The sequence below is a fragment of the Mirounga angustirostris genome, unplaced genomic scaffold (genome assembly GCF_029215605.1).
Source record: "Mirounga angustirostris isolate CCGP_5_RB_7025 unplaced genomic scaffold, mMirAng1.0.hap1 SCAF_3, whole genome shotgun sequence".
NCBI classification, from domain to species: Eukaryota; Metazoa; Chordata; class Mammalia; order Carnivora; family Phocidae; genus Mirounga; species Mirounga angustirostris.
The window spans coordinates 108806263-108820172 of record NW_026991711.1 but is presented as its reverse complement, the minus strand read 5'-3'; the positions used below and the strand labels follow the sequence as shown (position 1 = coordinate 108820172).

At 36.4% G+C, this 13910-nt stretch overlaps 1 protein-coding gene across 1 annotated transcript in view; it reads left to right on the top strand.

Moving 5' to 3' along the window:
• Positions 1–13910, top strand: part of LRP1B (LDL receptor related protein 1B) — a 1839752-nt gene that overhangs the window by 355217 nt on the left and 1470625 nt on the right. The window contains exon 2 of the mRNA XM_045868938.3: positions 5124–5246. Coding sequence (XP_045724894.2) covers positions 5124–5246 — 123 coding nt within the window. The remainder of the gene's footprint in view (positions 1–5123; positions 5247–13910) is intronic.

Genomic DNA, 13910 nt, shown 5'->3' with positions numbered 1-13910 from the left:
CCCAGGATATGGGAACCGCGACCCAAGCCAAAGGCAGATGCCCAACCGACTGAGCCACCCACGTGCCCCTGTAGCAAGCTATTCTTAACTGCTGTTTCCTAGAGGGATAATATAAAACTGTCCCCAAAATCGCAACAGTGCAAATTGTCTTTAAAGGTTGGAGCTTGTGGGCGCTGAATGAATAAATAAATAAAATCTTAAAAAAAAAAGGTTGGAGCTTGCTTAGCAAGCTGATAACATAGGCTCAATAGGTAAATCCTGTTAAGTCTAAGAATTAGGGTGGATTTGCATACATGTCTATACATGTGAATATGTATTGAGAGTGGCTTGCATATTTTCCCAAGAGATTTTCTTCTGAAATTTTCTCAAGGGGATTATTCTGTATCTGTGTTTCAATGTAGGTGAACGTTTGGATATTAACACAAAACAAAATGAACAAAATACTTAACTGTCAAATATATACTTTTCAGTCTTAGCTGGATCTCCATCGCTGTTACAAAGACATCTTTTCATAGATTCCTAGTTGATTCCTTTTCCAATTTCCCATAGCAGTTATCCTAAACCTTCACCACTCTTTCCAATTCTACCTTTTTCCAAATTTCAAAATAATAATAATAATAATAATCTTGCTTTTCTGTTCTTTGAGAAAACATGATCAGGCAAGAATACCAGCTTCCCTGCCAGCTAATGATTTATCTATTTCATATTTTTATCCTTTCTCCCTCAGGGCAGGTGCTCCTACTAGTGTTTAGTTTCTCATTCCAGCACCATGAATTCTCCTTGGGAAACTGCTCCACTTTCATATCCCTGGTCTCCAGTCCCTCTTCCTTTCTGGCACCTTTTCCTCAGCCTCCAAGTTTACTCCATCTTTTCAGAACTCATCATACTTGAGCGTTGTCAAAATGACCCCCTTCCTCATTTCAACTCTTGAGATTTCACATGGTTTTAGTAAAGCTCCTTTTCCCTTGCCCTTCTCCTTTTGTGTCTCTGGTTAAACTTTCTGTCCCCTCTATCCCTGTGCCTGACCTATTCTTATTTCTTTGCCCTCACCTCTTTCCCTCCCACCTCACTTTAATTTCATCTACATCTATTCTTAGAGTTTTTCACTGTCTTCTTACATCTCCAGGTTTGTTCCATGTTTCCAGCTTTAATTATTCTCCTGAATTTCAGATTTAAATGCATCACTGCCTGATGTATATTTATGTTTGGATCTCCCACAAACATCTCATACTCATTATATTCCGAAAACAGTTGAAAAGTCATACATTGAGGGTCAAAGATCTGAATTTAAGATTCTGACATTTAATGAGACGGTGAGCAGAATATTTGACTTCAGTTTCCTCATCAAACATGGTCTTGAAACTCCATTTCACCAATATATTTATCTACCAATCATCCCTTCTCATATACATTATTGCAATAACATTCTCATTGATCTCCTTGTTTCCACTTTCACTTCACTGAAGTTTATTCTCAACGTAGTAGTCAGAATTATCCTTTAAAAAAGTAAGTTAGTTTGTCTCTTTACTTAGAATCTTTCAGCGGTTTCCCATTTTGACTTTTAGTAAAACTCAAACCTTCAACTGCTGATTTCAACCTTGTATTTACTGATTTCTTGACCTCAACTCTTTTCTACTTTCTCTTTTTCTCCAGCCATTCTGATCTCCTTAGTGTTCCTTTAAATTTGCTGAGCACCCTCCTGCCTCAGGTCCTTAGTATATGACCTTTACCACATGACCTTTTATTCAAATGGTTATCTCCTTTACCTTTCATAAGTCTTTATTTCAAATGTCACATTTTCTGTGACATATTCTCTGACCACTTTATTTAAAATTGTATCTCCATCTCCCCAGCCTCCAATTCTTAATCTCCATCTGTTTTATTTTTCTCCATAGGGTTTTATCTTCTAATATACTCTATACTTTATGAAGTATAGAATATACTTTATATTCTAATATATCTTCTAATATATTTAACTCATTTATTTTATTTTTGTTTCTATCCTGCCACTAAAATTTAAGTTTCATGATGGCAGGGATTTCTGCTTTAGGAAAAAATAATGTATCCCCAGTGCCTAGAACATAGTAGAAACTCATTAGTGATTATTTAATAAGTAAATGAATGAACAAATTAAGATGGGGTAGTGGTGGTGGAAGTATTTTTGAGGTTAAAAAAAACACTATAAAATACTTATTATTCCTTCTATTATACCTACTATTATTATTCCAATGCCCCATGACCATGACACGCACATTACTTTTTCTTTTGTTTGTTTGTTTTTTTTAATCAGTATGTTTTATCTTGGTTTTGAGATGACATCCAATCAATTTTTAAGGCATTTACTTAGAGACATATTTGAGACTTTCAACCATTTGGTCACTGATTCTTAACTCTTACCTCACTCGGAGCAGAGTCTCCATTTTAGTCCCCATTACTTCAGTTCAATCATCAGGAGCTTTTCTCTAGACAATTGCAACAGTCTCCTGACAGATGACTTTGTACAGTATTTTATTATAAATAACCTTTCTTAAGTACTTCTGTATGACTTCAAATTATCTACAGAACATTTCCTATGGTAATCAAGGTCCTTCATTCCTGACTCTGACCTATGTTTTTGAGATGTTATTTTCCAACACCAGTAACAGTTCTTTATGGTCCTTTTTTATTTCTTTATACTTTCAATGAGTACTTATTGATTATTTACTGAGTCAAACATTATACAACGGTATTTAGCAAGGCACCATCTCTTTTCCCTTATCCTCATAGCAATTTGTTATCATTTGGGAAGTAAGAAGGAAGGAAACAATTTAGCATCTCAAGATCATAAATCAAATGCAGAGTAGCTATAGGTACAATGAACATCCATTCTCATTTTTCTGGAATAAATTTGGTTTATGCCTGTTTCCCAGTATAATTATTAATAAGCCTTCCTTCATCTTCAGAACTCTCCCCGTTTGGTGATAAATTATATGGTTTCCTTGTCTATAAGCAAAACAACTTGAATTTCATCTCATGCTCTTGCCCTACATTAACTACAAAAGTTGTGTGACAGTCTGAAGCAAAATTTAAGTCCTCCTCTTCTAGCAGTGGAATATACTTATAAATATCACACAAATTATTTGGTGAAAAAAAAATCAAGGTTTTATAACCTGAATGTGATTTCAATTTTAGAATCTTTTTTTGTTTGTTTGTTTCAAATGCACTTTAATAATTAGTTCCTTAGTTATATTGTCACTCTACCCCTTGTCTGGAATGCCCTATATTTACTCTCCATTTGTCGAAATCCTACCCATTTTTAAAGTAATGCTTACATCTCCAAACTATTCTGTTTTTGTCTTCATCTTTGTGGTCTTTTCTTTGTTTTTAGATTTTTTTTTTTTAAGATTTTATTTATTTATTTGAGAGAGAGAGAGTGAGTGAGAACACAAGTGGGATTGGCGGGGGGAGAGGCAGAGGGAGAGGGAGAAGCAGACTTCCCTGAACAGGAACCCAGATGTGGGGCTCCATCCCAGGACCCTGGGATCATGACCTGAGCCTAAGGCAGACACTTAACCGACTGAGCCACCCAGGCACCCCTGTGGTCTCTTCTTTTACCAATTATTTTCTATATCATTTATTTGGCAAATTATTGTATAAAAGTACTTTTTTTTCCTCCTGGATCTGTTGACACAAGCAGTCTGCTGGATCCTTAAAGACAAAGATGGTGACTTCTACATTTTTGTAGCACCTACCCTAGAGCCAAATACAGAGTATGCTCGATCAACTTAATGTAAAAACAAAACAAAACAAAACAAAACAAAATAAACAACCCAGCTATGATAATAGAAGTAATAAGTATGCTATTGATGGTGAATTTATTGAAAAATATAATAGGATAAGATAAAATAATAGCAATTTCAGGTAATATCCTTAGTTTGAAAGTGGAAAAAAAATAGTTATATACCCACAAGTTGTGTATATGTTTGTGTATGTTTGTAATATATATTATTGAAAATTACGTTGGGGTCAAGAGAGAAGAGGTTAAGGGAGAGAAAAAAAAGATATACTGTATTTGATCCCACTGTGTGGAAAATGCACCATCATTCTGTATTACTAGGGGAAAAAAGTCAATTAAGTTATGGTCTAATGCTTTCATGTCCCTTAGAATTTTTATTTGCTGCATATTTAAAGACCTACTTACTGATAGATTTTTTAGTTTGAATCATTCCTATATATACATAACAAAAGTGTAAGTGATATCAAATGGCTACGATTTGATACGGCTAACAGTCCTTCACATTCAGAGATCATCAATTGTAAAAAATATTCCTATTTCAGACATTTAAAATATTAAAAAGGTAAATATTTTATTGAGTGGATTCACAGTGTATAAATAAGTATATTGCAAAACCAAAACAACATAAAAAACAAGACATATGATGAGTTTACTAGGACTTGAGGAAAGACTACAAAGCCTAAATATTCTGAAGCCATTGAAGGAAAATAATGTGATTTTAGGGTACCACCAATTGTGGAAACCCAAGTTAGAGCAAAGCTTTATGGAAGTTACTATCACTTTTGCTGTCCAGTAACAGAAGCTGTCATCTGGGAACTTGTAGCAAAAAAAGAAAAGAAAATATTATGATAACGGATATCTAATTAATGTAGAGACATGAAGCCCCAGTATCAGGATAGATGATTAGGACCTGAATTCTCAGAGATGGAGTTTAAGATTTAAGTTTTATTTCTGATTTTTCTTTCTCTTAGAGCAGAGGAAGAAACTAAAATTTCTATACTCAAGAACGTCTGCTTTGGATCAACATCTATAAAACCCACTGGCTGTGATTACCATATGCCTTATCCAATATGACCAAAGTTCTAGTCGTAAACACAAACAGAATTCTTAACTATTTTCAGAACAGATTGTGTGAGACCGCAACATAGTCAATTCTATCAAAATTGTGTGCTTGAGCTGAGTGGCTAAAATTAAGATAAATAATTGGTTTAGTTTTGCTGCTGAACAGAAAATGTGGATCACACTCATGTACCTTTTATGCATTGCTTTCCCACATTTCATCTTTGTACTGCTCTTGTGTTCGTGTTCAGATCATTCATATTTTATTTCGAAACATTTTCATTTTCAGATCAGCAGTTGTGTGATCCTGGTGAATTTCTTTGCCACGATCATGTGACTTGTGTCTCCCAGAGCTGGCTGTGTGATGGGGACCCTGACTGCCCTGATGATTCAGACGAGTCTTTAGATACCTGTGAGTAGAAAGGTTCTCGTGCCATTCAGATTTACTTTACATGTGAAACTAAATGTCAGTTGTTTTCACAGACGACTGCTGTTCCAGTTGCTTCTTTCTTTCTTTCTTTTTTTTCTAAATAGCCTAGGAAACTTGAAATCTTTTGTTTGTGTTTCCTTTAAAATGACTATGTGAATGAGACCATAAAATGCAGTTTTGTAGTGTGAATTAATTTTTGAAGGGAAGAAAATGCAAGGTTAATTATTTCAATGTGATTGTGTTAACTACTAGAAAAAAAATATCTTGAGGAGGGAAAGAAATCCTTTAAACATAACACTCAAAGGGAATAAGACCATATCCAATAATTTATTTCACTCATTTTGAGACAGAAGAGCATATAGAAGGAATAGTAAAGTAATTAAGTTGAGCTCCCATATTATTTCTGTTAATGTCTTCAGGCACTATACAAATTATTGAACATGTTTTCTTTAGAAGTGGCAAGACAGAAATTATATTTATTCATCCATACATGGAGCTTTTTTGCCTTAATAATATTAGATTCAGAAGCTCTTCACACACATGGATCCCAACTGTAATAATACCACCTTATCGAACTTGGAGTTCACTGAGGGCTTTGCATACATGAAAAGTGCCACTAACGCAAAATTATAAATGATAGCGCCCCAGCTAAATCTGCTATACTTTTTTTTTAATACCCACTATCATATGGAGTATGAGCAGTTCCCTAAATTTTGATATTGATATTTCCGCACTTCTAGTTTAGTCTGTGCATCCCCTGGAACCAGGTGTGACAGCTTATCAGTTTTCTCAAAGCCACTACCTGGTGCTGTTGGGTCAAAGTGGGGAAAAAAAAAGTCCATCATCCTTAGTGCTTGATATTGTAAGAGATAACAATTACTGGTTCCATTTTCCATTTTTATTTACTTGTTTACAAGTCTTGCAGGCAGGGCCAATATAAGTTTTGATGAAAATCTTGCCATTAGAAAGCAGAGGCAATGAATATTCATTTTCTTTATGTTTGCTAGTGTTTTTTAAAGTTTCTCAGCATATGGGTTCTTGAATATTTGCATTAGTTGCTCCTTCCTTTGAACAGATCACTTCTTCCATAGGAAGAGGTTGTAGTTGTTTACTACATTTGTAATTCTCACCAGTTTAATTCAGAAAACCTTTACTAGACTCCCTATAGCATAGAAAAAAAAAAAAGGTTAATGGGGAAAAGCCCTAATAGATAAAATAAAATGTAGTAAATCCATACAAAAGAATGTTATTTGGCAATAAAAAATGAAGTACTCATTCATACTACATGGATAAAACCTTGAAGACATTTTCTAAGGAAAAGAAGCAAGTCACAAAAGTCCATGTATTTTATGATTTCATTCATATGAAAGATCTCAAATAGGCAAAGCTACAGAAGTAGAAAGCAGGTGAGTGGTTCTCAGGGCCAGGTGGGGTTGGAGGCAATGAGGATTGACAGCGAATGAGTATGGGATCTCTTCTGAAGGTGAAAATGTCCTAAAATTAAATTGCAGTATGGTTGTACAACACTGTTAATACATTTAAAAACATTGACTCATACATATTAAAATGGGTGAATTGTATGGTATGTGAATTATATAATAATAAAGTTGTTTAAACATGAAAAAGAAGGAAAAAATCTCAATAGTATGGCTGTGGGTGCAGATGGCATAATACTGAGAGAAGACAACAATAATAAATGCAGTGGGCATGAAATATATAAGTAGTAGGACCCTCCCCTATTTAAGTACCATCTGGGAGTTTTCTTCTTGTTAGCTGCAAGGTTAGGTTGCCATGGCACAATTAAAATAAAAAGTTAAATTTTTGAGTTTTGGTACTGGAATCTTGTGTTTCTGTTCTGATCCTTCCACAAAATTGCTGATGGGGAAAAATGGCAGAGACGTGAGATAGCTTTGTGGAATGCATGTGCAGGAAGGCCACGTTAAAGGAAAAATTCCTTGGAACTGTGTACCTGGCACAAAGCAAAAGCAATTGAGGAGACATGGTTGGAGAGCCTATAAAGGCAGGAGTATCCTTTATGCTGATGAAGAATAGAGAATAATGATTTTCTTTTCTTTTTTTGTGTGTGTGCTAAAGAGGGAGTTCAGTAGGAGACTCAGACTGGAGAGGCTTTGTGGTAGAGAAGAGTAGCAAGGACCTGTGTGATCACAACCCAAGCCCAGAGAGGAAAGAGACCTTGCAGTGAATGCTCAAGTGGATGGGTGATAAGTATCCCTTTCCCCCTCCTGTGCCCACTCCACATCTCTGGGAACATGGCTGATACCCATCAGGGCCACACCAGTGGACTAGACCCGAGTTTGCCAGCCAGCGTCCACCCTGATTGATTCGGCATTTCTTGTGAATAGTCAGTGTATCCGCCACAAATGTTGTTAAATATTTGAATGTCCACCCTGCCCAGAACGTAGACAGCACCTTGGGCTTGGGAAAAGGTAGATCATTCACAGAGATTAGGGGCTTTAGCAGCCTGAGGCCTTAAGTTAGAAATTACGTATGGGTTCATTAAAGATAGCGATAGACTTTCTGCTTTCTTAAAATATTTTTAAGATGAAATTCATACCTGCTCAAGATATTTTTGGCAGTTTTTAAGTATATAGTTATTTTCCTCTCCAATAAAATGTGATGAATTCTATTTAAAAATATTTCTTCATTTTGGCTGTTCTTACTCTTTTAACATCAAAATTGCTGAATATCCTTAAAGGAAATGTTAAAACTATTCTTATATCCGTGTAGTTACATAACAAAACAGAGACGTGACTGTGTTCTCTACCTGGGTACTTGATGTGGGCAACGTATTTGGATCTACATTAAATTAGCCTGTTCCAGATAAATGGTTTCGGTCAGTACCCATTGAAAGTTGGACAAGCATAGAAAAAAGCTCTATGAAAAATATCAGAGTTTTTCAAATTTAAATTTCTCAATCCAGATGTTCACAATTACCATTTTCTCTAATCATAGTGCTTTGTAATGTGTTGTTTTATGACATTCATATGCAGTCATCACTGATCTACATAAAATAATTGCATAATTTTATAATTATATGGATGGATTCAATGTGAAGGATAAATACTAGAAATCGAAAACCTTGAAGATTGATTCTTAGGAAGGGTAATTTTGTGCTCGGTGTATGAACGAAAATGTATTATCATCTTTGATTTGAAGACAAAGTATGTTGTAGCTACAAAATATTAGATGAAAACAGCTGATGCAATACACTTATTTTTCCTAAATCCACTTAGCCTTTAAGATGAAAAGAAGACCAATATAGCATCAAATTGATTATGATAGTGGGAAAGCTTTGCAGTGACAACATTCTAATAGGAAAAAAAAAAAAAAAGCTTTACTTGTGAAATGCTGATGATTGAAATGCTTTAGAAGATAAATGTGCATACAGAAAAACAAGAAATTTTGAACTTAAATGAAATTTAGATATTTGGGGATCTGAGATGTTAACATGCACGTATGTTCATCTTTTGTGTTTATTTAGGCTCAGGCTCTAGTGGAAAAAAAAGGCAAGCCCCCCAAAAACAAACAAACCAAAAAACCCAACCAACCAAACAAAAAAAAACAAAACCAAAACCAAAAAGACCCCAAATTTTTGTGGGAGGTTGGTTTACCACTAAGCTGATTGCATGTTGGGATGAGTTTTCTCAAGTATGCAATTGGAGAAATTTAATAATTTATATCCTTACATTGGATGTGAGAAATGATTCATTATCCTCCTATTAAAAATAAAACTCCTTATTTCTCCATATTATTTGAAGTAAGTTTTCAAGAGTCTAAATGGCTAATCATCTTTAGGTTCTACGAGGCAATGAGAATAGAAAATCAGGAAAATCACCATCTTTCTACTCAGTGCTTTTAATCCAGTTGTTAGTCTAGCGTTGTTGTGTGTGACAAGAACTAAAGTAAATGGTAATAATGTTTATTTGTGGAATGAAAGCTTAGTACCACCTGTGGCGGAGAAGTCTTCTTAAAAGGCAGTTTTAGTTTGAGGTATTCAGAATTTAATTCCTTCTAGGATTTTCTGTTCAGTGCTTAATGATACTTCCTTTCCAACAATCTGCTTCAACTGATGTGTGATGTTTTCTGCCAATCTGACGTTAATATACTTAAAGCTAGATTCTTCCTTTTTAAGTCAGGAAGGTATTAGTTCTGCTGTTTCTTTTCCTTCCCTATTGCCCTACACCGCCCCCCTTCAGATAATCATTTAGGGTGCCCTTCAATTACATATCATACTTCGGATGTAATGACTCACCGGTCAACAAAGGCGAATAAAAATGGCCTTGAAGGAGGGTAAGATTTGCAACGTGGATAATTGTGATCATTGGCACATTGACTCTACTCTATCCTGTCCTTCTGAGGGATCAGCAGACTTTTTCTGTAAAGGACCAGATGGTAAATATTTTCGATTTTGTGCCCATATGATTTCCATTGCATATTCTTGGTTTTTTGTTTGTTTGCCAAGCCCTTTAAAATGGGAAACAAAAACAAAAACCTTTCTCAGCGTACAGTCTATTCACCACAGGCCACAGGTGGGATTTGGCCCGTGGGCTGTAGTTTGCTAACCCCTGTCTCAGTGTCAGTGCTGAACTATCCCACTGTTCGTATGGAGTTGGGTCTGTGCCCAGATACTGCTACCCCCGCGAGCAGCATCACCCCTCACAGCAGAAGTATGTGGCACAGAGCTCTGTGTGGACCCACCACCACATGGGGCCAGACTCACCCAATATGGTGTCATCTTACAAAAACTGGGTTCTTTGTCCTATGTTTGCATATCACCTTATGGGTTAGGATTGCATTTGATGCAAAACAGGAACAGTCACTTAACCAGATCAGGATTTGTTGTTCTTCTATAAAAAAGTTGCAAAACACCACCTTTCTGCTCTGCCATTCCTAGCATGGAGCTGTCAGTCTTAGAGTCAAAGCATGACTACTTCACCTCTGCCGGTAGATAATTTCATGTCAGGCAGAAAGAAGGGATGGGGAAGATGGAAAAGGCAAGTGCCAGTCTCTCTGTTTGACAAAATATCAAGCTCAGTGGATTTCTGCTTAAATGCCCTTGGCCAGAATGAAACAGGTGAGGTGTGGGGCAATGAGTATTTTCACCAGGGCCCATTGCTTTCCAAAAGAAAATTAGTGGCTCTGCTATTAAAGAACAGGGGGAGGGTAGCTATTGGGTGGGCAGAGACACCAGGCAGCATGTGCCACAATGTCCTTTCCCTCCCCTTCCTTCTCTCCATCCACCGCATGGGAGGAGCCAGGCACAGTGCACCATCAGGGCTTCTGAATCCCAGCTGCTCGGCTCCAAAGCCAGTTCCTCCATGAATATCTTTGCTCTCAGGCAACTGACTTAACTTTTCCAGGCTTCCGTTACCTCCTCTGTACAAAGGACATGACAGTACCTGCCTCATAGTAATGTGCTTATAAAATAGTGTCTGTTGCAGGGCACCTGGGTGGCTCAGTCATTTCAGCGACACACTCTTGATTTCAGCTCAGGTCATGGTCTCAGGGTCATGAGATCGAGCCCCATGCTGGACTGCAAGCCTGCTTAGGATTCTCTCTCTTTGCCTCTCCCCTGTTTGTCCTTTTCCTCTCTCTCTCTCTCTCTGTTAAAAAAAAAAAAAAAGAAAGAAAAAAAAAAGAAAGAAAGAAAGAAAGAAAAAGAAAAAGTGTCTGTGGCATAGGAAGACTTTCTTTACCACGCACCCTACCCTGATTCCAAATGCCCAGAGCTCTGACCAAGTACTTTACCCTGAGGGTCTTTTGATAGAACATCCTAACTGCCCCTCTCTCACATTCTTACTGAAAATTGGCTTTATTCTCCAAGGGTGTGGCTAGGGATAGGATTAATCTACCACATACACTCATTTGATTTAAGTTGTTAACAGTTTTTAGTAATTAGGTATGTTATACTCAAACAATAGGACAAATACGGTATCGAGATTATTTGGGGACAGGTGGCTTTTTTCTAGGAACTCTTCCAAAAACATCATGTTAACTAATTTACTAAAGTTTAAATACATGGCTACAAAACACATTAGTGAATAATCATATTTCATCAACACTGCAGTCCTGAAATGTTGAGGTTATCTCATTTTAAAAAATGAAGAAATTGAGTTTAGGGTCCTCTCCTCTGTCCTCCTGTACACTGGCTGTTATTGGTGAAGGCAGAGTTTATATTTCTTTGAATTTGCTTTCCTTTTTTGAAATGCTGACGTAAAGAAGGATCCAATTCCTCAGAGGACCCCTTAGGCTACTTAATTGAAAAATATGATGTCATTTGAAAAACACAAAAAGCTATCCCAACAGGGTTATAACACACTGACGTGGGGAGTGATCAGTTCTAATTGAATAATGCCGTAAAAATAACAAGTCTCCTGGGTAATAGGAATCGAAGCATTTATAAAAAATGAAAATAGCTGTGAGTTGTTAGGGTTCGATGTGCCTCTGCATGAGTTGATCACTTCTATTGTGTTTCTGGTGTGTAGGATTTTAAACTTTATTTAGATAGGAAGATATTAATGAACTTCTTATATTTGTGCAGTGACCTTTCCCCTAGGATATAAGGTAGAAACCCTTTTATAATTTCCTTCTAAATTTTCTTTCTTTGACAGAGGTCAGAGAAATAAAATGAAATTCAAGTGAGAGGTTATTAGCAAACAGATCCTGCCCTTTAAAAATATATAGTAGAATAGGACATTGAAACTAGACTATAGGAACAATAAAATGAATGGAAGTGTGGTGCTTGTTTCTAAGTAATAGTGATTTAGAGGTCACTTTGCAATGAGCTAATATATGAGAGCCACACAGCTAAGCTTTTCGTTAGGTAGAGAAGTTGAAATGATCTTACAGATTAAAGGGAAAGCATATGAGACCCATGAGGACAGTTTATGTCTCTTTCAATTCTTTTTGTTTTGCTCTTCATTTTATTCTGAGACTCCTCTCTTTAGCAATAGAGAGGCCAAAAACATTGACCCTTCTTTAATGATAAAAAGACTCCCACTTAAGAGTTGATATGGAAGGGTGACAGAAAGGTGGGGAAAAGTGTAATTATGAATTGAAAGAGTCTGTCTAATGTTGGTTCCTTTTCCTAGCACAGTGGGGATGGGTAGAGGGTGACATTTCTCTTCATTCTGCCCCACAATGTACTAATGGGTCTCTGAAAGTCTGCCTCTGCAATTTTAAGAAAGCTTGATTGGAGGCAGAGGTGATAAAACTGAGTGTACTACGGTTCACACAGGAGAGCAAAACCAGAATTAAAAAAAAAAAAAAAAGCCTCGCTTTTTGACTCAAGGAGTCACTGCTTGTTGGTTTTCTGATCTAAGATCACAGGTCACAGGATAAAAAGGGACTCGTGTCCCTCAGCCAGGACTGGCAACTAGAGGGAATGCAAACTTTGAAATGTAAAATAAAGAGGGTAAAACAAAATAGATGAATTCCACAGACAACTCTGATAAAATCTCTTTGGCTTAAGGGATGATGTACTGTAAACAAATGCTCTTGCGGGGCCCTGTAGGGACAAAGCTGAAGGCTGAACAAGGAGTCTTCTTAGAAACAATTCAATCCATCATTTATCCACATCTAATCTAGCATTTGGGGTTGGGGATGAAGGCTTTCTACCTTTCATGGGTGAGCAAATTTCTTCCCGGAGGACGTTTTATTCTTTATAGTCAGTGTATAAAATTTACATTTGACTTTCACTCAGAAGTGCTTCTAAAATGACAAATTTTGTTAAATGAAGCACTAAAGGATATTGTGTTCTAAGAACTTATTTTAATGGCAGTGGTTTCTTTTTCTGTCCCTTCTCCCACATCTTCTATCATCCTTCCCTAAAAGCAAGATATGAAACCCAGCTGTCATATGCTTAGGGAATTTTCAGCAGGACAGAGTATTATCATTCTACTAATTGCTATATTGGCCCTGTTCAGATTCAGGCCCCATGATTAATTTTGTGTTGATTTTTTTTTTTTTAATTAAAATCTTTGTAACATTAGCTTTCCTGATTTTCAGGATGGGAGAAATTGCTCACAAAGGAGTAAAGTTCATGGAAGATGGGTAGACTAAACAGGGCTTAGGTGAAAGGACACCAACTTAGTGAATGTGGCTAATACCATGCACTCAGGTTTCATGCAGGGTTTGTTGTTTGTTTACTGGGGGGAAAAAAAAAAAAGGATGCCTTGGAAGGGAAGAGTTTGTCCAAGAGTTTGTCCAAGGTTATTCAACCTTGAAGGATCAGATACAAGAGGGAATCCTTCAAATGGCACAAATTTTTCTTGGGACTCAACAGCAAGAAAGAAAACAAATACTTCCCAATACCCCTAGTTGAGTTGTCAAGAGAAAAGTAATTCTAATAGAAATTACTTGTCTTTGGATTCAGCATACAGTCATAAAACCAATAATCTCATCCTTAACAAATAGGGATTGTAGAAATAAGTTGTATAATGTTTTGATGATTTTTAAAGGACATACACATTAGAATCATTTAATATCTTTTGACCATTGCAATTTTTTTTTTTTTTGAGAAGGGTAAAGCAGGTAGTGTGGCTATTGAAAGAAAGAAAGAAAGAAAGAAAGAAAGAAAGAAAGAAAGAAAGAAAGAAAGAAAGAAAGAAAGAAAGAGAAGGAAGG